The sequence below is a fragment of the Argopecten irradians genome, chromosome 9, assembly GCF_041381155.1.
Source record: "Argopecten irradians isolate NY chromosome 9, Ai_NY, whole genome shotgun sequence".
NCBI lineage: Eukaryota > Metazoa > Mollusca > Bivalvia > Pectinida > Pectinidae > Argopecten > Argopecten irradians.
The window spans coordinates 6,043,099-6,069,911 of NC_091142.1; the positions used below are offsets into that span (position 1 = coordinate 6,043,099).

The following is a 26,813-nucleotide window of genomic DNA, read 5'->3' on the forward strand; positions in this document are numbered from 1 at the left end:
GAAAATTACTGAACTTTTATAACATTTCAAAGTTATTCTGCTGTATTTAACTATTTAAAGGTTTATCTAAAAAAAACCTAAGCCCATACAGAGGTACATCTGCCGATCATAAAAATGGCGGAGTTGCCAATCTCTATGTATAGATGTTTCTGAATATTCTAAGATACAATTCTTGCAGATTTCTCATAGCTTTGATATAGTGTCATCAGCGTTAACTTTCCCTGTCGTCTGCGCGCAACGATCTTGGTCACTGTCTTGTTGTTGAAAGAGTACATATGCATGTGGAAAGTACGACAACTCTATCGTCTTATTCTACAAATCGAATATCTTGGATACAATGTAACGTCAACCACGAATAGGAATACAAAATTCTAACCCGAAGCGGGATTATTATTGGTATACATATATTAGAAAGTTGCAAGAGTCTAGACCACGGGGTAACGAGTATTGTACTTCTTTGTTGCTTCCGATTCCGAGTTGGAGTGAGAATTGGATCTCCGACAGTTTTTTCTCCCAGATGGATCCAAGCTTCCAACAACAGAAATCTCAAACAAGGCTGATATATTCCAGGTTTACAGAGAAGAAAGTGTTCTGACCAGTATCATCCTCGGTCCCATTATGATCTAACAGAGTTACGTCCCTTTGTCTCACTTCTTCGACTGTTCCTATTTATAAGAGTTACTTCCCTTCATCTCACTCCGTCAGTGGACGATTTCTACTAGAGTAACTTCCCTTCGTTCCATCAGTTGATGAAGGGAAGTAACTCTGATATATCATCTAGACTGGATTACCTGCCTTAGTACCAATTCTCTCCGCTAGGCCGCGCTCATAAATCATGCTTGGGCCTTTGTCGTATGAAACAAAGGGAGCTAACACTCACAGAACAGAATGTTTGATATCTTCTGATGTATGTATATCCAAGGGATGTGGTATTGTGAAACCCTTGTCTCTCCATTAGCTGTCATCGTCGGATCCTGATCTGGTTAGCTCATTTTAATTGTTAATTAAGAGTACAATATGTATATTGTAAGCTATTACAATGTGAATATGTATTTTAATCACCTTCATACGTTCTGGAAATTGTTATTTCCTTCTTACAGTTGAAATAATTCTTTCTTCCATGAGTTGTGCAAACTTTTTTTCATTTTTTAAATGCAATTTTTCTAGATTTTTTTTTTAATATTGACTAGTATAGACGTGGTTATTTATTACGCAAACAAGATCATTTAAGAAATATTGCCACCCATGAGTATAATGCTAGTTGATTAAGTAATAATTATGTAACAGGAGACAAATAAGTTAATTAATTTTTGTAAAAGTTTATTTACACGTACCACAGGATGCTTATATCCTAACAAATCAAATTATAATAAACAAGAAAGCACTTTGTACAAATAATAATTATATATATATATATAAATAACGTCATTGCGTCTGTGGTAAATGCCGAAACGGCGACCGGAACCCGGATTCATTTGAAGAATCAGCTCCATTTTGATCCACTTTTGGTTTGCATTCACTCATCAGTTGAGCTACGTATTGGATCTTCTGCAAATAAGTTGCCGCGTGGCTTATTGCAATGACCTCTCCGCCAGCGAGTCCTCGGCCATCCATGCGCTGAGAGATTCTCTTTGTCTCTCTTAAGGTATTGTTATAATCATAATACCTTCGTTGTATTGTGAAATGATTGTCCAAACAAACAGATTTAAACATGATACAAACATGCTGCAATATTGCGTTTTAATACACTTCGGGAGAATTAATTAATCTTTACACAGAGATAAAATTTAGTAATTGTTTTTTTTATAAAATTTAATGTTCACTTAAAAACAAAACAAAAAAATCAATTATTATATACAACATCTAGAAATTAACAAAATTATATATATATATATATAGTAATACACGTTCCGATATTTATATCATTGCGCATTGTTGCTAGGTAACCATAATATCAAGTCTTGATAGAGTCTATGAAGTAATTAAAGCTTTGTTTGGCACAGTTCCTGATGCTATGAATTATTTTGAACTTCGCGTATTAAAGAAATAACTTTTATGATTTTTAAAGCAATTTTCCCGATGGGTCTCCCAGTACGTATTGCAGCGTGGATATATATACCAATGTTTCTGACTTCAAGGAGAGGAATTCCTACCACATTTAAAATACGATTTCAAATGCCTCATATGCTTATCCGTGCACTCGCAGGCTTCGTCCGTATCCTAGAACTGAAATTAAAAAAAAAAAAAATGTTTAGCGGGCAAAGTGAAAGACAATCGAATTCGTGTAACTTGAAGACATAGAGAGTTTTCTCCCTTTACTTTGTAAATTCAAGACTCGGTTTCCTATTAGACCAAAAAATGTGTCTGCTTAGGGTTACACTAGCAAAGAGAAAAATAAATAAAACATAAATTGGGTCGATTCATTATTATTATTTTTCGTAGAAAAGTGGGAAAAATATGGTCGGGGGTAAAACAATTAGGGTAGGTCGGGTAACCCTAAACAGACATATATTTTTTGGCCTTATTATCTAACATAAACATCAATATTAAACTTTGATTAAGTAACAATGTTTGGACAATATCTTTATATAGCTATTTCATAAAATGCCAGTATCAAATTTAAGTTGTTATTTTCAAAACAAATAATTAAATATATCCATGAAAGTGTCCATAAAGTGATTCTCTGTTCAGCAGAATGAAGTTTAATACTTGAGTCATGGCCAGTTAAATGCTTGCAACTTGAGTCACGGTCATTTCAATGCTTGCAAAAGAAGCAGCTGTATTAATTCAAGCGTCTGCATAACAAAACATGTGTTGACTTACTTGCCATGAAACTACAATCTAAACTTTATTTCAAAGTACTGTTTATAATTGATCATTTCAGATAAATGTTTAGAAAAAGTTTAGGAATTTCTTTGATAAATACTTACGTAATTTTGATAGTCCAATCCTGTTCTTTTTATTCCTGAAATGAAATATTTAAATCAATTTTAGAACAAATTAAGCTTCAAAGAGCGGTCTAATGAAGCTTTTATGTAAGTATTGAAACATTTTAGTTTCTTAGGTTTGAAGCCTTTAGTCCATCCGAATGGAACAAAAGACGAAAAAGTAATAAAAAAAATACATATGTCAATAGTTACAGTCCAACGGCTACTATATCGAAAATGAAATAAAGTTCATACAACGAACGACTCGCGTTTGCCCTAACAATTGAATTAATATTGAAGTTGTTAAACGGAAAATTAAAATATCGGAAATTAGCATGAGAGGCCTTCTGTGAATGGAAAATGTATTGTTTTCTACATGAAATATTTGATTAAATGTTGTTTTGTAAAAAAAAACAACCATGAATCATCAGAAAACAATGACAAATCACAAATGCTGTCTGCGGGTTCAAGGTCACAAAAGACAAAACATAGAAAAAACATTACATTATTTTACATCGATTGCAAAATAAGTTATATAACTGATGCAAATTACTTTCGATGGCCCGGATGTAAGAGCGCGAGGGGTCTTAGAGTGGGAGGAAACCCGAGTGCCCGGGGAAAATCCACGTGACGGAAGGAATAGTATGTCTTACCTTCTGGCCTTCTGCTTCCTCCTGTTAGGCTTGGGTTTGGGTTTAGGTTGTTGAGACGTCACTGGTTTGGTTAGCTGTGTTGATGGGACTGTTGGTGCCCGTGGTGGTAATGTTTTTGGTGCTATAGGTGACCAGCGGGAAGCTGGTACCGGAGCTTGAGTGACGGCAGGCGGTGGGTAAGTCGTAGGTTTGAAGGGCATTTGAGTGACAGCTGCTGGTGTCGGTATCCTCTGTGTAACCAGGGGCTGGTTCCAGAAGTTGCCAGCAGGCTGAGTTGTCGGTGGTACAGTTGTCGGTGGCTGCCTGGCAAACGCATTAGCATGCATTTGTTGGTGATTAGCCTGCATGACAGAGGCTGTGCTTCGGAGCCTTCCCCCAGGGCCACGTCGGAAACCTGGAGCTTTCGCAACCTTGGTGGGTGCAGCCATAAATTCATGTCGTGGTACTGGTGGCTGTTCTGGTTGTTGGAATGGATTTTGAGCACCGAAAGGATTGAAGGCGGAGTGTTGTTGCTGCATTGCCGTATTCCCGGCGGCTCCCTGTCCATGATGACCTGCCTGTGGTGGTGGAGCTGACGGCGTAGGGTCTACCCATGCAGGTGGTGCCCAGGCATTCACGCGAGGCTGTTGATGACCAAAGGAAGCCACTTCTGGGCCCTTATTTGGCATAACGTTATTTGCGTTGGCATTGGCATTGGGTTGGCGCGGATTCAGACCTAGTGCCTGATCTAAAGCTGATCCGTGCCCTGACGGAGGAACGTTTCCTCCACCTACAGTCCCAAACTGTTGGTTTGGTGTAGTACCCGGTGTTGGCATGTAATGCGTTTGCTGGGCTTGATTATGTTGTTGGGGCTGGTTTTGATGCGACTGATGTTGAGGACGTTGAATTTCAAATGATGCCAACGGGTTATACGGTTGCTTAGCTGGCTGCTGGTGGCCTTGATGTTGGGATTGATGTTGTTGTTGGGGTGTCGGTTGAGTAGGAAGTGGTTGTTGTTGGTGAGGATGTTGTGGTTGTTGTTGGTGTGCGTGTTGTTGTTGGTGAGCAACTTCAGCAAGATGTTGCTGCATAGGATTATGTGGCTCTTGGAATGATTGTTGCTGGGGATTGAAAGGACTGTTTGTAGGGTTAAACATTTGCTGTTGTTGACCCGGATAATTCTGCGATGGATTTTGCGATCGCGCCATCATTTGTTCTTGAATTCGTTGTTGCTCCTGTAATCTCATTTGTTCTTGTTGTTGTTGTTGTTGACGTTCCTGTTCTAGTCTTATTTGTTCTTGGCGTTGCTGTTCCACAAGTCGTTGCTGTTCCATTAACATTTCTTGACGCTGTTGTTCCAATGCTAATTGCTCTTGACGCTGTTGTTCCAATGCCAATTGCTCTTGACGCTGTTGCTCCAATGCCAATTGTTCTTGACGCTGCTGTTCCAATAGCATTTGTTCCTGACGCTGCTGTTCCAATAACATTTGTTCTTGACGCTGTTGTTCCAAAGCTATTTGTTCTTGACGCTGTTGTTCCAATGCCAATTGTTCTTGACGTTGTTGCTCTTGTATTTGACGCTCCCGTTGTATCCTTAACTGTTCTTGATGATTTCGTTCTTGTTGCTGGCGCTGTTGCTGCTGGTGGAGTTTTACCTTCAGTTTTGCTGCAGGATCTTTCCATTGGCCTGTTCTCTTCTTTGTAGAGAACGAAGATGAAGGCGACGATACAGATTTGCGGGCGGAAAAGGATCTTGCAGAAAACCGTGAACCTCCTGATATCTTGAACCTGTGAGATGGTTTGGTATTCCCGAGAGAGAACGTTGGTTTCTTCCTCACAACTTTAACAGTGGTAGTGACGGGTGGTGTTGTTGTCGTTAAAAGTTCGTACGCCGTGCTAAAGGGTTCGCTGACCGGTGGATTAGGTTCGTAAATATGTCCTTGCTGTTGAACCTGATTAGGTTGTTGTACGTTAAACTCTGCATTTCGAGAAACCTGTTGTTCTGGAGGGTTATTCATAGAGCTTGCTAACGTCGGTTGCTGATCAGGAATAGGGGTAGCAGCTGGATTGCCACCGTTCACTGGCGTGAACACGGTGATGTCCTGAGGAACAGTAATTGTACCTGCTGAATTTTTACCATGGAAATTGCCAAGCGATGGACCATTATTACCTTTCTCAATCTTATTGATTGAATTTACTGATTTCACCTCCTGGTTGTAACGTGAGCGTGGAGGATCGTGTTTCCGATGTGCCGACCTTTGTGGGGCACCAGCGTGGAATTGTTGGGTATTTTGTGATCCGGAATGAGCAAATTGTCTCGACATTTGTTGCTGTTCAGGCGAGGGTACATATTGCTGCTGTCCTCCATTTCTATGTTGGTTAAATGTTTGTGGAGTTGGTGGTGGTTGTGTTACTGAATTCCTCAGTTGACCTCCGAGTTTCTTTAATTTTGCGTTAAGTTCACTGATCTTTTGTTCCATACCTGATTGTGCAGTGTTCTTCTTGTATTGTGTCATAGCAGAATCGAGCAGGTTCCACAATTCTCGATATTTTGCTTGGAATGTGCCGTTTTTCAACTGTTCTACAAACCATCCCACTGCATCTTCCATGGTAGAGTTATTAGGCATACCAGAAGGTGTTGGAGACTGTTGATAAGCAACTGGTGTTGCTTGAGGTGGTGTCTTTGCCTGTTGTTGTCCTGCCCAGCTGTTTCGGACGTTTTGTGGTTGTTGATTTGTTTGGGTTTGTGGTTGTGTGTGGGTTTGTTGCTTTCTATGGGCTGGCTGGACTTGGGGTTGATTTTGCGGCTGTTGTTGCGCTTGATTACTCTGCCAATTCTGCCCTGAATTCCTTGATGTCTGTGCCCCTCTTGTCGCAGAGTTGTCCGCCACACCTCCTCGGCCATTGTTATTAGGACTAGGGGATATTGGAAACCATTCCTGATTTGTTGGAGTCTTTTGGGTTAGAACTGGAGCTTGTCGGAATCCCGATCGCCATCCGTTCATGGCTCGTCGAGATGAAACAGTGCCTGAAATCTGTGACCCCCCGGATGTCCATGAAGAACGTGAACCACCACTGGAACCCCATGCATTTGCTTTGTTTTGCTGACTATGTCCACTTTGCCATGTCTGTTGGGGTACTTCTTGTGCAGCTGCCTCTGTCACTTGTTTTTGCCAGGGACGTGTTGCTGGTTGAGGACTTTGTGCTGTGGTCTGCGGGGGAACAGTTGTCTCACGCACTGGATTGTTTGGCGGCCCAGATGTTGGTTGCTTTTCAGGAGCGGACCAGAGAGGTGGTTGTTGCTGGGGCGGCGAGTGAGCATGAGCTCCGCTTGGAGGCACAGTCGTTTGACCTGCTACCTGTTGTCCGCTTGGGACATGAGTGGCAAATTGCGACGGGTATCTACTGCTCATAGCCAAAGCCGGATCGGATGTTGCAAGCGGTAGAGTAGTCTGCACAGGTGGCAGAGTGGTTGGTGGTGTTGTAGGATTAACACCGGCTGTGGTTGGTCTCGTCAACGGAGCAACTGTTTCCGTTCTTCCTATCTTTGTCACCGTAACAGCTGGATCATGCACAAATTGCATATTTGGTTCACTTGGTGTTGCGCCAACTTTTGGAGTGTTACTTATACTATTACCGCTAGCAGGATCTGTAGGAGGTCGAATAGAAATACCATGGACGGAACCAAACTGGACATTGTTTATCAGATCCGCCGATCCTACAATCTTATTTGCATTATTGCCTTTAGAACCGCTTTTAAATTGGAGTATAAAGTTGTCAACAGTGGTAGTTGTTTGGGACAGCTCAGTGGGTGGTGGTGGAGGAACCTTTGGGTTTGTCTGCGACCAGGAACCTGATCCTTGTGTCCCAGGCCAAGCCCAGCTGCTCTTGGACGCGGTACCTGAGGAAGAAGGAGGTGACTTCCATGCTTGTGCACCAGAACCCGAGGACTGGATGATGTTGTTTGATGACTTTTGGTTGATATTGCCTATCGGCTGAACTTGGGTATTCATTGATGATACCGATTTTTTTCGACCAAAAAAGTTCGAGATTGGCAGGTCGGGATCCTGTATTGCAGGTGCAATTCTCGAGACGGTTCTGCCCCTGTTGAAGCTAAATGGGCCGCGTTGGATTTTACCTGATAATCTGAATGTGTGCTTTCTGCCACCTGATAATGTTGCTTGTCTTTTCTTGATAGAATGCTGAACTGGCATAGATTCCTTACTGCTGAACACTGTCCTACCAACATGAGATTGAACTGGTCGAATGTTTTCTTCGATAAATTCAGCGTTTCCATTTATAGTCACAGCAGTTTGGAGGGATCTGAAGGCATCGATCTGTAATACGACATGGATTTAAGTTAAATTCTTTATAACTTTATATTCAATCTCAAAATAATATACCGCATAGTCGATTAATACCATGAGCGATTATGACTAAAACTAAATGAAAAAAATCAATTATACAAATATAACGCTATAAAAATATTGTATCATTCTTTTCTTTACTTATTACTTCGCAGAAGAAATTTATGCAACCAGACAAATGTCCCACAAAATAGCGAACATACTCCTAAAAATTAAGGTTATACGGAAGAAAAGTTTAATTCCAGTTATTACTTAAATGCATTTGAAAATTAAGGTTATCTATCAAAAAACTTTTGAACTCTTCTAGGATAGTATTGGGTATGTTTTTAATATATTGTAAATACGTTTTCAAGATGAATGAATAGAAAGCAGAAAGAATACAATTTATTCGTTTGTAGCAAAGATGTTTAGCTGTAGATTGAATTCATTATATTGATCGATGAACAACAAACAAGGACTATTTTTTTCTTGATGGTTATGGACTATTTTTTATACATACCTGTCTACTTGACATAGTGATTCGGTCCTGCATTACAAACCACATGACGCTCTCGTGACACGGTGGGCCGGTGAGACTTCCCATGTAGTGATAGTAACCCTGGGGGTCAAGAGGCAGGAAGTCGGTCAACCGGAAGGACGACAGGTCAGAGGTTGCGCCTGTAAGTGTAATTCTTCAATTAATCTTTGTATGTATATAATACTTTAATTGCGGAATATTGCATTCGATCGTCCTTGCTGTTGAGTCTCTCATTCAATATGACCTTTCCCCAAGTAATTATTTACTGTGCCAAGTTTAGTGCAGGTAAAACAAAAGTAATTGGGGATGACTTTGGTTTAGGTTAAATCTTGTGATTCTGAAATTTTCGCCATTCTTTTAGTTTTGTTAGAGAGAAATAAGCAATGGTAAGCTTAATGAAAGACAATTCGCCGGTTAATTTTTATTTACAATTAAAGATAGATTGCCATATTCTTGTGCTGAATTATCCAATATTAATGAATTTATAAAATAACTTACCGTAGTCTGATACTGTTGCCAGTTTTCCAATGAGATTTTCAAATATTGGGTTATCTTCGGACGAAACCTTAAAACAAATGACACGTTTTAGTTCTTAATGTCGTCACACATAATTATTTGTGATTCTTAAAATGATAAACAATATGCTGTTCAGTACTGTTTAGAACTCGCATAATACATGAATATCAAAAAGATGGTGACTTGATCAGTAGACTGCGATTCATTTCCCAGACGAACGCTACGTAGCCGAAAATTTATATTTTAAATTATGTTCCCTTTGGAACACTTATGCGAAGTCATATATCAATATTTGGTTTGGAGCTTTCAGAATTTTCACGGAAATATCGTGATTAGTCTTTAACAATGGTTACAGAAAGCCTAGTGTTGGTAATACCATTTGCATTTTTACTTAGCAATCATGCCAACAATAAGAGTTTATTTTAACCATAACGACTATTTGACCCTGCGGAAAGAGAGCTATGCTTTTTAGATAAAAAATATCACCATGGGAAGTATATTTAGATGTTACTAACTGCACCCCTAATTATCCATAGCTCGGTAACCATGTGTTCTTACCCTATCATAGATTTTTTTTCCATAGCAATGCTATTAAGTGAAAGGTAGATTTTTATAGCAATTTCGTTATTATATTTGCATTACCATAGCAACCACAGAATACTTCTATGTGGGATAAATTTACATGGCAACGACTAGTAAACACTTTGAAATACGTGACAAACTGTAATTACTGACAAAACTTACATCGGCAAATACAGCAATGTTGGCAAGTCCATCTGGGTATTTCATGGCATTTGTCATATTACCGTACTTGGTGGCGAAGAAAATCATTTGAATCTGAAATAAAACAAAACATATACGTCTCTTATTTTTTTCTTATCTATTGCTTTCTTTTCAACACTTTTCTATCTGAATATTATAATTATATTTTTTTTATATTATTACTTTTTGGTCATCTCTATTTTTGCATTAACATTGATTACTATGCAATCTCTGAAGCTTGGTATGAAAAAATCGAATAGTACTTTTATTGATTATCGATTTTTATATTTTAGGGTATAATATATTTTGTAAATAAGATGACATTTCATTTCTCTTTATTTAACTAACCTTATTGGTTTTTTTTTCATTTAAGTAGATACTGTTTTTTTTATTCAAGTAGATATTACAATAACGATATCACTGACTTTTTTGTACACATTGGACCATTCTTATCTAATTATATTTGTAGGGGTAGACTTTTTGGACTCATGCGACTCAGTTAGCATACATCAGCTGATGATGACCCATACAGGAATTGGTATTTTTATAAAACTATTGAAAATAGCTAACGCATAAACATGTATTAGAATAAAAGTACTGGACGAAGGTCTTCTTTTAGTTGTTGAAATATGCCTAATAGTTTGGAAACCAAACACTGAAAATTATTATCAGAAGAAACATAATTATCAATTTAAATACTTAAATTCCTAAAGAACAAGGACATCATCAGGTCTCAATTATTCTATTGTTAATTCTATTATTAGAAGAAAAAAACAATTATCTTGTCAACATTGTACATGTTTATATCAAGATGACACTTTAATGAGACGAGTTATGATGTGAGATAATGTCACATTAATGGACAATAGATTTACAAAATCATGACGTTTCAAGCTTAATAACTTCATATATATATATATGAAAATTCCCGATACATTTATACTCTTAATGTAAGTTACGCAATATGTATGAATTTACAACCAAAATTAACCGGACCAAATTATGCGCTACACGATCACCTGACGAAATATCATGTTAATATTAATGTATACACCTAGGGCAGTGCCAGGCTGCGCTTGGTATATAACTATATGTAAATATTTCATCTGTAAGCATTCTAATGTAATTATTCAGTTGACGGAATCATCAGGAAATAAATGATTTATTTTGAAAAGAGTGCATTTGTATGTGTTATAACAGTTGTTTTACAAGCAGGATTCATGTCTGGTTAACAAATTAATTTGGATATAACATGTGTCAGATTTTATTTTATTGTTTAGTTGGTTGATAAGGCTTGGTGTTCTATTATTTGCTTAGGTCATTAAAGGCCAGCCTCCCTTTTATTTATTCTGTCTGCATGTTTTGGGAGACTGCGGTATATTTGTTATAAAGCAGTAGAACTCTTGCCTTTGCCTTGTTAACCCATTGAATTATACCACAAAATACAGCGAACAGCACACTCCACCCGGTTTCATAATACTGACAACGGGCATCCCACTTCCTTTCATGTTTTTGTATTCAGAATTATTGCTGCATCAAAGGCTTGTAAAACATGCAACTTTTGTAATCATAGAGCGCAAGGTTTTCGGCGCAAAACAAACTATAATATGATTATCGTTAATATATGTAATATTTACCTCCATGGCATGGCGTATTCCGTTAATGCTGTGCTCAGCCCCGCTCTCATCCGTCGTACCCCAGTGAAAATGGATCTCAGCTGCTTGGTAACGACCCTTGAGGTTACCACCGTCGATTAACCATTGAGAGGCTAGGGCCAGACTCGCTATTTAAATACAAAAGTTCAAATTCTTTATAAAAAAAATTCGCTTCACTCAGAGCAGCAGAGAATCACTTTTCTACCAGCTGACAAAACTTTGTTTTCATAACAAAAATGGAAAAAAAGTTCTTTTATCTTAAACCTTATAGTATAGCATTATAAACGTGATGGTCACATAACTAGTATATAATAGACTCAATATAAGCAATACTCTCAAGTTAATTGTATGCAATTATTTTTACATTCTATTTTTCTTTGCGATATAGAAAACAACTTTTTCATGCAGACCAAAGTATATTATATACATATTTGACGTAAGTTGCGTCTATGTTGACTTACATGCTTCTTGTTAAGTCAATGACCGTAACTCCCTATTTATTTCAACAATAAAAAAAACTGTATTCCTCTCTCAACAGGAGACAAAGGAATTCATATTCGTGACAAAGAAACTGGTCAAAGAATCCATAGCAAAATTATGATGCGGAGGGGACTAAATTAATACATACCTGTGTGACCATTATTCACAAGCGTCGCTGCTTTTTGATTGGCTGAATTAGATGGATAGTTATAAAAAACGAAAGGTTTCAACCAATGAACGGGCTGCACTTCATCTATGTTGATATTGATTGGCGATTGTCTTTGTCCATTGCATTTGGGAAATGTCTCATGCCAATTACTTGGGTCTATAACAAAAAAATGAAAATTTAATTTTCAAGTTAATAATTACATTGTTCATATGCTCATTTTTCGTAAAACGAAGAAATATAAATAACTATATTGTTGAAGCAAAAGAATTTGTATATTTTTTTTTTAAATTATATCAAAACATATATAAAATGGGTTTTTTTAACATTAATATTGATGTATGAAAAAAATTGTGACATAAACCACTGCTATTACTCACACATATCGCTATCGATAATCCGTAACGATTATCGATTTCATTTGATACACAAGCGATTTTATATATCATAATCATCGATCAGTACTTACTTGAATTTCCGTAATAACCCCAACTGCTTGTGCCTGGTTTGGAATTTGACTCTGAAACACAAAACAAACAAAAGCTATTTTACTCATTTGCAATTCACACTGAAAAGGAAAATTAAAAACCTTTCTTCACACGGATGCTACTGGCAACTTGTTTCAAAAAATAATTAGAAATACGGCCATTTCGTCACCAATGCAACCAGTTTTATACTTAAGACAATTCTGGAAGCAAATAATTCCTATCAGACCTCAGGATTATGGAATATATGTAGACTAAAGTCTTAAACAATATTTCGCTATGACTGATTACTCACGCTATTAGCTGTTGGTACATATACCAATGAAGTTTTTGATTTTTATGACTTTGAATCATGATTTTAACATTTTGTCATATTCATTTCATAATAAACTCATTTGATTTCTTATGTTGTTAATAGGAAAAGGAGAGTTAATCTTTTTTTTTTTTTTTTTTTTTTTCATTTTTAAGATTTTGCAATTGATGTAACTATTGACCTCCCTAATTTGTTTAAAATTCATTAGTCATCTATACGCTATTTGACATCTGGTTATTTAATTTTGTTTTCTGCCTTTAAACATAATTTATTGCATGGTTTGATTTTGAAGTACTCTTAGGGAGCTTTAGAATTATAATATACGATGATACATTTTACATACATTCCAACCAGTTGCAATGTTTATTTTATAAATACAATTTTTTTATGACGAAATGTGCCGTACAGAATTTATAAATATGTAAATGATTCAAAACCAGATATTTAATGAAAACACTTTTCAGAAATATATTAAAATTGTGTCAATCAAATCGCATATACGTGTTTCATTTCACAATTGTCAAAATTACGTGCCAATTAATTTGGTGTTATTCATACATACATGAACTGTAGTCACTGAACACAGGTGCAAAGAATCTACGATTTACGTTCCACTAACGCGATAAAACTGATCTCATTTGTTAGATTAATTAGCAACCTACTTTACAACTTTGTTTTTTTAATAATTTGATACTGATAAGTGTGTCGGGGGGAGGTTATAATTTCTTTTACTTCCTTATAATTGTTGAACTCTTGTCATTATACAGTACTATCTCACTGAAGCAAGACACCGAATAACACAACCCACACGGTCACATTATACTGACAACTTGCAAACCAGTCGTCCCATTACCGTTATACTAAGCGCTAGGCATAATCAAAACCTACCAGTTACAAAGTCTATGTGGTGTCTCGACCAAGAGACAGAACTCAAGCCGGCCTCCTAACTATGCTAAAGTTCAACCCCAACTGCCAAAAGTAGGACTTCTTTAAGAAAACGTTGGTTAGTAAGGAGAAAGAGATAAAACTATATCGCCTTTTACGTTGGTTTGTGTGGACCCATTTTTAGCGCCCTACATGCACAGCTTTAGAAAGAGCGAAACATCGTGGAAGGGTAAAAACCATTACAAGTTGACAAATTACATAAGAAAACAAGCTGGTTAGAAATTACAAATTGTCAACATGCCACAGGGAGAACTCAAAGTGACGCTAAAATCACAAGGTCTGACTTGACGTTGATTATATTTAATGTCCTTTTAACTGCTATGATTATTATATTTATAAGGCGTGTCTATCTCAGTATCATTTGCTGCCAGTTACCAGTGTATGTGGGTTCTTGGCAGACTTAAGGCGACGTCAAGAAAGACGTTTTAAATAAGGGATCCAACATGAATCAAGATGCCGGTCATTAAATATATTCTATATTCGTCAGTTGAAAGATGGGTACCTCCTCTCAGTTTCTCTTTAAATATATAACTCTTTATATCATATCCCGACCAAATTTTAAGCCATACAAACTTTAATTTGGAATTCAAATCAGTCTAAAAAATCACAATACATCAATACAAAACTACACTGAAAAAAACCCCAACATCGGTATACTTTTTAGTATATATTCGAATTTATGAAATATTACTTTTAGCACTTAAAACGTAAATATGGTAAAAATTTACAAAATCCAAAATGGCGGACCTATCGGCGATGTAAAATGTTTCAAAATATAATATGCACAACTAGGATCCAAGGGAAATTTCAGAATGAATTTTGAGAGAGATCTTATCAGTACTGTCTGAGAAACAGCGATAACACACTTCAACAATCAAATTACAAGATGGCGACCAGTCGCTTATGATGCGGTTTCAAGAGTATTTATTGTGTATATAACATACGAAATACAACCAATTTAGATATTTAGAACCAGTATGTAATAGTTTGTGGGTTTATCGATAAATTCTCATTTTGTCAGATATGAATATGTCTTCGTTGTATGATTGACATCATTTCATTGAATTAGGAGAACGTGTGTGTTTTAATAAACAGCTCAGTTTGAAACAAGGGAGACAAATTAAATGTGGTGTAAATCGGATAATGGGGAAGAACTGCTGAATCATTATTCATTAGTCTTTTCTGTATCCCATAGATATATCTCCATTTGTTACAATATTATCCTCGAAAATGTGCTAGATACAATGATATACTAAAACCCAGTGTTTTTTTTTGTTTTTTTTTTACACCATTTTTCACATCATAATTATAATCCACACATTTGCTAATATATATCGTCTTCGAGTTACAGAGTAAGCTCCCTTGCGGAAAGGTATAGATTGTTGCGTCATTATTTTGTGAGCGAAATTCATGTCGTTTTCTCCGAAACGTATGACGTTACGCTCGCAAACACATTACGTCACAATTAATACCTACTCGCAAGAGCCGATAACTATGTAATATGCAAATTCAGAATAAATTCTTCGCGATCTAGGGATCCTACTGACAACCGTGCGTTCATGTACGAAAACAACTAAATTCGTGATCGAGCTCTTTCGCAAAACTACGCAAACATATGTATCTCTCTAAAACAAAGTGGTTTTCAGTAACATCCTCTCTTTTTCCTTATAAATGGCCTCAAAAATGTGTTATAGAATACAGTGTAAAACAGCAATGCTATATAGTACATAGAGGAAAGGGTGAACAATATTTTGAGACATATCACACCATAGGAAAGTAAAAACATCGCAAATAGTCGTCTAAAATAATTCAAATATATCTTAACAAGTGAGTCTGATATTATATTAAGTTTGATTTGATTAGTCCAACGGCCTAATGACTGTCAGGATGTGCTTTACCGAAGTACCAGGAGAAAAAAATCCGTCCAGCGGTCAATACCTGGCGGCTGCCCCACATGGGACTCAGGATCAAAACGTAGAGAAATCTTAACCACTCGCCACCAATGCCCAGAGGTGAGGCCTGTGGTAAATGTCAACATCTTAACCACTCGCCACCAAGGCCCAGAGGTGGAGGGCCTGTGGTAAATGTCAGTACATCTTAACCACTCGCCACCAATGCCCAGAGGTGGAGGGCCTGTGGTAAATGTCAGGACATCTTAACCACTCGCCACCAAGGCCCAGAGGTGGAGGGCCTGTGGTAAATGTCAGGACATCTTAACCACTCGCCACCAAGGCACAGAGTTGGAGGGCCTGTGGTAAATGTCAGGACATCTTAACCACTCGGCCACCAGGGCCCAGAAGTGGAGGGCTTCTGGTAATATGTCAGGACATCTTAACCACTTGGCCACCAAGGCGCAGAAGTGGAGGGCTTGTGGTTATATATCAGGACATCTCAACCACTCCGCCACAAAGGCCCAGAATTGGAGAGCTTATGGTAATATGTCAGGACTTCTTAACCACTCGGCCACCAGGGCCCAAAGGTGGAGGGCTTGTGGTTATATGTCAGGACATCTTACCACTCCGCCACAAAGGCCCAGAGGTGAGGGCTTCTTAACAACTCGGCAACCGCGACCTCACTATATCATTAATATCAATTATGCTGTACCGTGTATTTGATATCAAAACGTCTTTTTATAATTGATACATGAAAGATTTGTTCAGTGATTACAAAAAACACATAAATATAATATTAAAGTAAAAGTCAGAATTAGAAAACATCATAATTGAAATAATACCTTAATACATGTGGTTTAGCCTTTTGACCTACAAGATAATTTTTGAAAGTCTAATTTCTCTCTTGTGCACCTGTGCAATTATTTATTATATGCGAGCCTTTTGTTCAAGTCATATTAAACTCCTTAAACATACATTTATAAGTGCATATAGCAGCATATTTTATTAATTTCTTTTGATATTATAAGCATTTGTCAAAAATGATTATGTTATACAGGAAAGACTATTAATAAACCTGTCTAAATCCTTACTCTCATCAATCTTTTCCTGTAGTAACAGTAATGAATTAATTATGGTATACAGGGAATTAATCCCATAACACCAAAAACACCCTTTATAGGTCCATAAATTCTTCTGATATGTCAAGTCGCGGTGCCCGAGTGGTTAAGCCATATTTCTTTGTACCATAAAGCCTCCACGAGCTCAAAGCCCATTTGGGGCAGTTGCATTGGTTTTATTGTTTTGGTCATGATTTTTAAGCCTTTGAATTACTGTAAACCAACTTTATTTTGCGGGCGATTTACTTTCGCAAATTTTGCGGTCAAAGTCAATTCGCGAAAGTTTGTTTTCGCAAATTTATATCTAACTTACTTATATCAGAAATGATTTATAGTAATTTTTCATGCCATGAATTTTTTTATCCATGGCCTTGTTTTGAATTTCAAATCGCAAAATTAAATAGCTACGAAAATACGTTATCTTACAGTAGACTTGGTTTGTCGGCCTGATAAGGCGATCGAGTTTTGTTATAAGTCCTAGAGAAAAAGTGTTTAGGCGGAAACAGTCGGTCTGATTGATATGCAGTCACCTGTGGGCGATGTTTATATTAATTATTCATATAATCTGTGTTTAATTTTATGATAACGCATTTAGAAGTAACGTTGAGATTCTGGACCACGTCTGTCATTTTCTAAGTGACAAGTTGTCATCTATCTCCGCGCTTGACAGCGGTATCTCGCTACATTGATATGATAACTATATATTTCTATATTATATATTTATGTTATTTAAGAGTTGCTTCGTTTGAATAAAGTATATTGTTTATTGGTTTTATTGTTTCAAATTTGCATTAAGTTCTGGGCCTCATAGTTCATTAATTATGGAATATCAAAAATATCAATTTTTAATGTTGATTACTGTTAGCAAAAACTAGCTGTTGATTACATATTCATAACTGATAAAATGAATTAAAGATCATAATGGTAATGTATTTCACGCCACCTAGGACATTACAAAATTGCTGAAGTTTACACGTTTACATTTGGTAAAGAATACTGAGTATCAGAAGCTACATTGTTCATCCAAATAACTGTTTTGGTGCGTGTTTGACATTTAAGATGTGTATATCAATATTAATTAATTCTGTTTGTAGATTCACGTGGTGTACATATTGTGTAGAAAATATTGTCATTGACTTACTACAATTGAATACAAAATGAACATGAATAAAGAGAAAAACGTCTCAATTTTTTGTATAAACAATGTACTGTGTAATATTTGAAAGATTGACAGTTGGATTATCTTCGCTATTTCGAGTTTTCATTGAATTTGCGAATTATAAACTCTATCGAAATATAAAAAAAAAAAAAAAAAAAAAACAACAAAAAATGACTTAAAACACATAATGACTTACCTTTTAATAAGAGTTAAGAGTATGATATACTAATACATCCATACATTATAGGTATTAGTGAATGGCGAAAATTCAACCTTCACGAATATGGAAAACCACGAAAATTTGGTCCCGCCATTCTTAGGCAGTATACAGTACTTTTATATTCATGTCTGGCTAGGTAATGATTGTCGTCATAGAGCACGGGTTGATAATCTTATTGCTTTGTATAATCTAGGTTTATTATCGTACATCGTGCGTGCGTTTAGTCATATGACAAGTGATTATAAAGTAATTATGCCGGCCCTTGAATTATGTAACGGGACATCATTGTGTCACAATATTTTATTATTATTACAATTAGTAATAATACAAGAATGTTTCGAGACGGAGACTGTCTGTGGCAGTCAAACGTCTCGACGACACAGATCTGAGTCAAGTCAATGATTGTTAATCCCAAAACGAGACATACCGGATGTGTATCTATGATTGACATTTGAAGATGGTTTAATTAAAACTGTGAACAATTAACTTACAGTTGGACAAAAGTTTCAAAATATAATAAAATATTGAAAACGAAATTGATATAAATTTGATTAAAGATTATTCTTTTTAAATAGTCATTATATTGACGCATACCTGAATTTACTAATAATACTTTTAAAATGTATTATATACACTTCATTTACACTGTTTCACTTTAAAAGACAGTTTAATGTTTAGTAATGTCATTACATAAAAAATCAAATAAAATTGAAATCTTTGATTTCTGTTTTCTCATCTAATCATCTTGTCTTTTCCTTTATTTCGTTAAAGAAATTAAGAAGAGAGAAAATTAAAGACTTTGATGAAAAATATTTTCTCATTATACATTCTAGACATATAAATTGCGATAAAGATCGTTGTACTACACGACAAAGTCTCCGAGGTTACGAAAACTACCGACAACTAGCTTGTTATCATGCAAATGTATACAGGTTTATGGGAAATAAATTGTATTTTCTCGTTCCCTGTCTACAACTTGGCGCGTTAATTTCGAGATACATCATATCTAATTTGCATAACAATGTGTTACCCTACTGATATGCATAACGATATGGCACATACATATAAATACAAAGGTGTAAAGTGACAAAAAATCAATAACGAAACCGCAAAATAAAATCAGTGATAAATTTGATGAATTGCCATGCACAAAAGGTTAAAGTTAATTGTATGTTAATTGGAATAAAATTGACAGGTACTTAACCGCAACATGTATGCATGTGTTCGTGACCAATGTTATAGTTTTGTGCTAGTTCATCATTCATCACTTACTGCACATTCATGAAAAGTGTCAGTTTGTATAGTGATTACTCCATGTCACCATAAACTTCTGTTAAACCTTATGTTTATTAGGTTAATATCCTATCCAAATTCTGAGCCATTTAGAGTCGGTTTCACATTTATGCAATGGTTGTGGTAAGTGGATGTCTGTATATTTTGGAAGACTTCGGTATATTCGTTATGTGTTGCCTTTAACTATTATGACTATTTCCAACTGTCACTGTTAATAGGTACATTCAGACCTAATTTAACATTTCCATATTTTTTTTGAATGGGTTAAAAGACAAAAAAATGCAAAAATAAAATGAATGCCATGTTTAATGATATATGAGTACAAATTTAGATAAATACTTTTTGGCAGTATCTTTTTCTTTTGTCATCTAGTTTCTTTTGGTTATTGTTTCATTAGCATTACAATGGCTAAAATGGTAAACACGAGCTTTAAATTAAATTTACCAAAACATTGCGTGCCTAGAGTTAACACTAAAAGGACAAATCATCTTGCTAAACTTTAAGTGACATTAACACCATCAAATACAAAAGATATGTTGTTTTATATTTGACAGCCTTTTTAACATTTCATTTCAGATTACAAGTCGTTTTGTAGTGTCTCATTTCCAAAGGAATATGTTTAAATCAGAATATAAAATGAAGAATTGTGCTTTATGTCAAATAGTTGTACTTAACCGCAGACATCATGCATACTTTCATGTGAAAACTGGAGACATCAGCTTTTAAAGCCATACATAAAGTGCAAGTTAATGTTGACACTAATGCAGGCATAGAAGCCGAAATATTATTCATAAAGTCGAGAAAAAGATCATGAAGGTATGATTCAAACCTGTAGACGTCATATATCTCACTCTTTTCAAGGAAATATGTTTTAGGTATATGTAAGGTGATATGGAATTCATAAATATAAATCATGGTGTCATCAATACAATTGTCGTTCATTGAGTCATGACGTGTATTTCCTCAAGCTCGTTGCCTGATCGATCAAAATTGATGATTGATTTATAGAAGAGAAGTTTGTAAATAATTATGAAATACAGGTGTATTATATCCTACTTCGATGTAAAAACATTACAATAGAAGATATTAAATATTTTCACATTGCTTGTCATACAACCATGTGATATGGCACCATGAAAAAAATGTTGCGAAAGTTAATTTGTATAATTCAATTCTGCTTGTGCATGTAACAAGCATATCTATTGTCGTGAAAACACCAAAAAAGAAGTTAAATATTTCACCTGTTTTTCCATAAAAAATTTGTGAACAATAAATTAATATGATATGACAACATAAAAGAAATAAAAATATGGAGAGGATTCCATTGAATTCAAAGAATTCATTTTTGCATGTAACAATCATTTTCATTGGTTAAAAGTTTACTTCATCAGCCCATAAATGGCGTCGCAGTTTATAACGGTGTATTAATTTCATAGAAAAAAGTGACACAAAATAAATTCAAAAATTCTAAAGATCATATTTAGTGATTTGAATTATTATGATTAGGTTTAGTGTTCTTATTTAATTGTATGCATACCAGATATAGCTATTTCGATTGCTTCCATAATGTTCTTTTAGTATTCCATATTGGAATCCCATTCTTATTGTAAGACATGTACCCTATGGAAAGCATTGTCTTAAAATGACATAGTCTAAATGTTTTATTGTAAAGCTGTTTTTATATACAGAAGGTACCGAATGTGGTTGCCCTTTGCCTTGTCAAGTTTAAACACCTATGTATTAGCTTTAATTATTAGCTTTATTGTTTTATAATTGTCATATTTCCAAGTAATGTTCTATGTACTGTGAAACAAAATCTTAGAGCGGAAACAACATCTTTGCACACTGTTTGGTTTCAAAGTCTTCCCAAATGTTCATTTACATCCATTCCTACGATATTTCTACTCAAATTGAGGAGGTCATCGGAATCATATCATAAACAATTTTTGGATTGTAAAATGTAAAAAGAACTGTGCAATCTGAAAGTAAGGCATGTTTTTCAATTGAATCGAGTGTTAGATTTGCTAACAGTATTAGATATTTCCGGGCCGTCATATTTGGTCATTTTTTCCGGAAATGTCTTTCAGTGGATAAATAACGCATTAAAGGTCGTTTCTGAACGTTAGATTTACGGTCCAATCGACTATGATTTACAACTGAGATATCTCACGCAGAATCGTCCTCATTTAAATGTCAAATAGGTGCCAAGAATATATAATTTTTCAATGACATCGATTTAGCATACCAATGAAGTTAGTATGCATTCATATTCAGTATGCATTCATATTCGGTTTGACTTCATTGACAATACTAAGCCACATATTGATAATCAAATGATTTTATTAGTATTTATTTGGTAAAGTAATTTACATATGGGAGTTTTTATGATAGTATGCGTTGATGACAGTGATTTTGTTTGCAGAGTTGAAGGCTTAAAAACATTTTAGACAAACACATAAAACTAATCAGATTCAAGCTCATGTAAAGTTCATGAAACTTTGAACTATGAAGCTAGTTTCATTTACATTAAACATAATGTTAAGATATTAGATGACGAAATTTACTTTCTTTGTGTCGTTTGAAGTTGACAATGTGAGATATATAGATAAATATTAATTTCAAAATGGTTTGCAGATGTTCCTGTGATATCGTTCATTGTATATAAGTAAGTAATGACCATTTTTGTTAGAAGCTACCTAGATTTGATTGACTAACAGTATTTCGCAAAATCCCTTTGCGAACATTGAATTTTGGCCACTAAGAGGAGAGGTGGCTAAAATATGATGTAAAGGGATTGATTATTGATTTCTTACCACATTTGTGTTTTTAACTTTATTTTGATTTCTTATTATTGTCTCCTATTCGGGTGACCTATTTAAGGGGTATCATTTAGAATATGATAAATAAACGTATCCCGAATATATACTAAATAAGAGAAAGGTACTGGTCTTTCGGGCTTTTTTTCCGGGAACTATGGTATTTCCTCAAACGTATTTTCAGAATGCCAAATCTGTTATCTTAACATTTTATATGGAGCACAGTCACAATCTAACAAAGTTGTTTCCTGATGTTTACAATTAACAAATTATAATATTAGGGACAGCATAAATAATCACCTTGAATAAAAATAACATAATTTATTTGTTGATGTTTGCAATCTTAACATTAGGTTTACTTTGACGTTATGCAAAGACCGTACCATCAATGTCAGTGTGTATAATATCATAATTATATTCTCCTTCTTATATGACAAATGACCTCCGTTCAAACCTAACGTGACATGCATGTGAATAATAATTTAATTAAGCAGAGGCGAGATCTTCGTGTCTGATTACTTGGGTGTGACAAGCGTTTCCGTATTTCCTTCTCTAACACCCTGACACAATGTTAAATAACCGAGACGTTGTTGTCATTAATAAACGTATGAAAATAAAGTACAAATGTTATCACTAACCCCAACACAGTGTTAAATTCATGAATGAAAATAAAGTTCAATGCTATCACGAACCCTAACACAGTGTTAAATTCACGTACGAAAATAAAGTACAATGCTATCACGAACCCTAGCACAGTGTTAAAGTCACGTACGAAAATAAAGTACAATGCTATCACGAACCCTAGCACAGTGTTAAATTCACGTATGAAAAATAAAGTACAATGCTATCACGAACCCTAGCACAGTGTTAACTTCACGTACGAAAATAAAGTACAATGTTATCACGAACCCTAGCACAGTGTTAAATTCACGTACAAAAATAAAGTACAATGAAATCACGAACCCTAGCTCATTGTTAAATTCACGTACGAAAATAAAGTACAATGCTATCACGAACCCTAGCTCAGTGTTAAATTCACGTACGAAAAATAAAGTACAATGCTATCACGAACCCTAGCACAGTGTTAAAGTCACGTACGAAAATAAAGTACAATGCTATCACGAACCCTAGCACAGTGTTAAATTCACGTACGAAAATAAAGTACAATGCTATCACGAACCCTAGCACAGTGTTAAATTCATGTACGAAAATAAAGTTCAATGCTATCACGAACCCTAGCACAGTGTTAAATTCACGTACGAAAATAAAGTACAATGCTATCACGAACCCTAGCTCAGTGTTAAATTCACGTACGAAAATAAAGTACAATGTTATCACGAACCCTAGCACAGTGTTAAATTCACGTACGAAAATAAAGTACAATGCTATCACGAACCCTAGCACAGTGTTAAATTCACGTACGAAAATAAAGTACAATGCTATCACGAACCCTAGCACAGTGTTAAATTCACGTACGAAAATAAAGTACAATGCTATCACGAACCCTAACACAGTGTTAAATTCACGTACGAAAATAAAGTACAATGCTATCACGAACCCTAGCACAGTGTTAAATTCACGTACGAAAATAAAGTACAATGCTATCACGAACCCTAGCTCAGTGTTAAATTCACGTACGAAAATAAAGTACAATGCTATCACTAACCTCAGCACAGTGTTAAACACTGTTGATGGTGTTTTTTTGGGGTTTTTTTTTGGGGGGGAGGGTGTGTTTTTTTGTCTATGCTAAAATAGGTCACTTGTCACATGCTGACCACTATTTTACCACTATAGTTCCAAATCTTTACTTCGCTAGTTCGATCTCAAACATAAGCCAGTTGTCACGTATTGACCGTAGGTCGCTGATTTTGTAATGTGAGGAATTGGCTTTCCTTTATTGTCTAAACTTTGTTCGCCCTCATAAGGGTCGAGTGCTTACTAGGAATGTAGCCATTATAATCATCTTATTCAAGGATAATAATTTTCGAGGGCATATAAAGGCGACGTTTTGAAATTATTTTGGATATTTGTTGAAAATTAATGTTGCCAACATTGTATTAATTTGACTTCCTCTCCCTTAAAATAAAGAGATTTGTTATTTGTTGTTCCTATTGTCAATATATTTAATATCGTGCACATCAATTTCACAAATGACATATTCTAGCATTTAGTATTCAGAATGATTGCTGCAGTAATTAATACACAAGTTTATTAGATTATAATTAATATGCACTTGCATATTATGTTTCGTCGTGTCACGATTGTTCCGTGAGCTTTTTGTGACGTAATTGATTCATCGCTTTACATTGCGATACCAGAAAGACATGCCACGTGACTAAAAGCCTAGAAAGTGATTACCGTGCCGCACGATATGCGTTTCTTGTCAAATAAAACGTAACAATGCGGGACTTAATTATTTATAATTTCATAATTGAATGCACTTTTTCATCTTGACAAGTTGACAGACAGGACATGAATGGCATGAGCGAAACAAGAAGTGCATACTCTATAGACTCGCATCAGTGATCACGATTATTTCATTGTTATCGGAAACAATTCATCAATCAGTCACATATATTAATTCATTATATGCAAACATGCAAATGTTTTCGTTAAACACTTATCTGGTTGTTTCTGGTAACTGTCTTAAAGACTATTTAGAAAAAAAAATTGGATAAACCAGTTCTTCACATTGTATCATGATCAAAGATTCATTCATTAAGTAAATTTCCTCAAAGTATTATGTTTTGATATTTTTCGAAATAAATCTTTGCAGTCGAAAATGTGTGATATTCGTTCCTTGTCTGCTGCTTTCTATGTTATATAAGGCCATTTGCTTTATCAAAATCGATAATATTTCTATGTGAATTCCTTCAATTAACATGAAAGGTAAAGTAAACTTCATGTTTTCTTACAACATGACATTATCTTACTTACCAAATACATATGCAGTTTCCGTGGATAAATCAGCAAAATTAAGTACGAGAAACAATTGAAATGATAGCTTCAAATGTGAATGAATTGAACAGGTGAATATATGAATACATCCTGTCCCAGGTAAAGCCAATGGAGCTACAGTACGTGTATAATGTCATTGTGATATATCATCAGATCAAAAAGATATCATTGTTATTACGATCAATTGCCTGGAAATCCATCATATTTGTTTCCAAACCGAAAATTATATTCTTAAGGAGGGTATCATTTTGTCACCATTTTTGTCCCCTTAATGATAACCATTATAATTTGCGTAAAATATCTTAGGGTCAACTGCTCTATTTGTATTATCTAAAACTTTTAAATCATTTAAGATCTTAATGTCAACTGCTTAGCTAGGTCATTGTGACCTACTTCTCCGGAATATTTTCCTATTTTTTTTATTTAATTGAAATTCATAAATCCTTGTTCTGAACCTGTGAAATATATCATTTTTCCTTCCATCGTGTCCGTTTCGAAAGTTTTAACTATAAATTTCAACACCGCAATAATCACTAATAACCTAATAACACTGCTACCATTATGCATAATATATGTAAATCGATTATTCTCTATCGTTTTTGACCAATAATTCTAAACAACGTGTAACCCCTTCCCACTTACTATGCTCTTTATGATTGGATTATAATGAACAAAAAGTGAACATTTGATATAGAGTTTTTTAATCTGTAACATTATCGATAAATAATATCTTGAAAAACACCAAACGACGTTTATGGCTGCAATGAATTGGAAGGAACTCATATATAAAGGTTTTTCAACTTCAATAACTCATAAGCAAATTATTTGATTGATTTGATGTACATTCAGTAATTTTGAAGGTTTGAATTTTTGAACGATAACAGTTGTTTAAACAAACCCATTTCGAATACATTCAAGACAGAAAAATAGATCATTTTAAGCTTCAGCGGCTGTATAATCTATACCCAGCCAATGGTATCTCCAACGGGGTTGGTTTCGAGCTTTGAAAATAAACCTTACATAAAATACCAACAAATATTACCTGAACGATTGATCCTGTCCTCCAAAAGTGTTCTTACTTTTTTCTGTTATATATCTTTAACTATACTAATGGAAAATTAAATGATCAGAGAGATTTAGTTGTCGTCTATGTTAAACGATAATCTATAAAATGGTACTAAATACAAGATTTGAATAATTTTGTATTTTTATCATATTCATATAAACAAATGTAACATGACTTTAGGAGGGCAGTTTATAGCAGTTAAATGAAATAAATGATTACATAAGGTTTGTAATTGTAAACACAACAAACAACAAAAGAATGATAACTTACCTGGATGAATTGTACCTCCATATAAAAGAGTCATTAAAATCGCCAAAGGTAACTCCCCCATATTGGATTAATAGTTTTAATAAATATTTAGTCAAAGTCTTTTTTTACTTTCACTTTCACTCAATAAATATTTTCTTGGTAAGCAACACTAGACTCCTGAAGTAATTAATAACTCGTTTATCCACCATTCCTTGGTACTTTCATATTGTCTTCTCTGCAGCTCTAGATCCGGCCCCTCTAACTTCAAGTTCCCTTG

General features: G+C 35.1%; 1 protein-coding gene across 1 annotated transcript; it reads right to left on the minus strand.

Moving 5' to 3' along the window:
* Positions 1–1,303: 1,303 nt before the first annotated feature.
* On the minus strand, positions 1,304–26,813 carry LOC138331217 (uncharacterized). Its single transcript, XM_069278702.1, has 10 exons — positions 26,558–26,813; positions 12,492–12,542; positions 12,005–12,181; positions 11,359–11,504; positions 9,704–9,796; positions 8,942–9,008; positions 8,426–8,583; positions 3,581–7,896; positions 2,931–2,965; positions 1,304–2,226 (listed from the first exon to the last, which is right to left on the minus strand). The coding sequence occupies exons 1-10, from the start codon at positions 26,616–26,618 to the stop codon at positions 2,189–2,191; spliced, it is 5,142 nt and encodes a 1,713-aa protein (XP_069134803.1). The 5' UTR covers positions 26,619–26,813; the 3' UTR covers positions 1,304–2,188.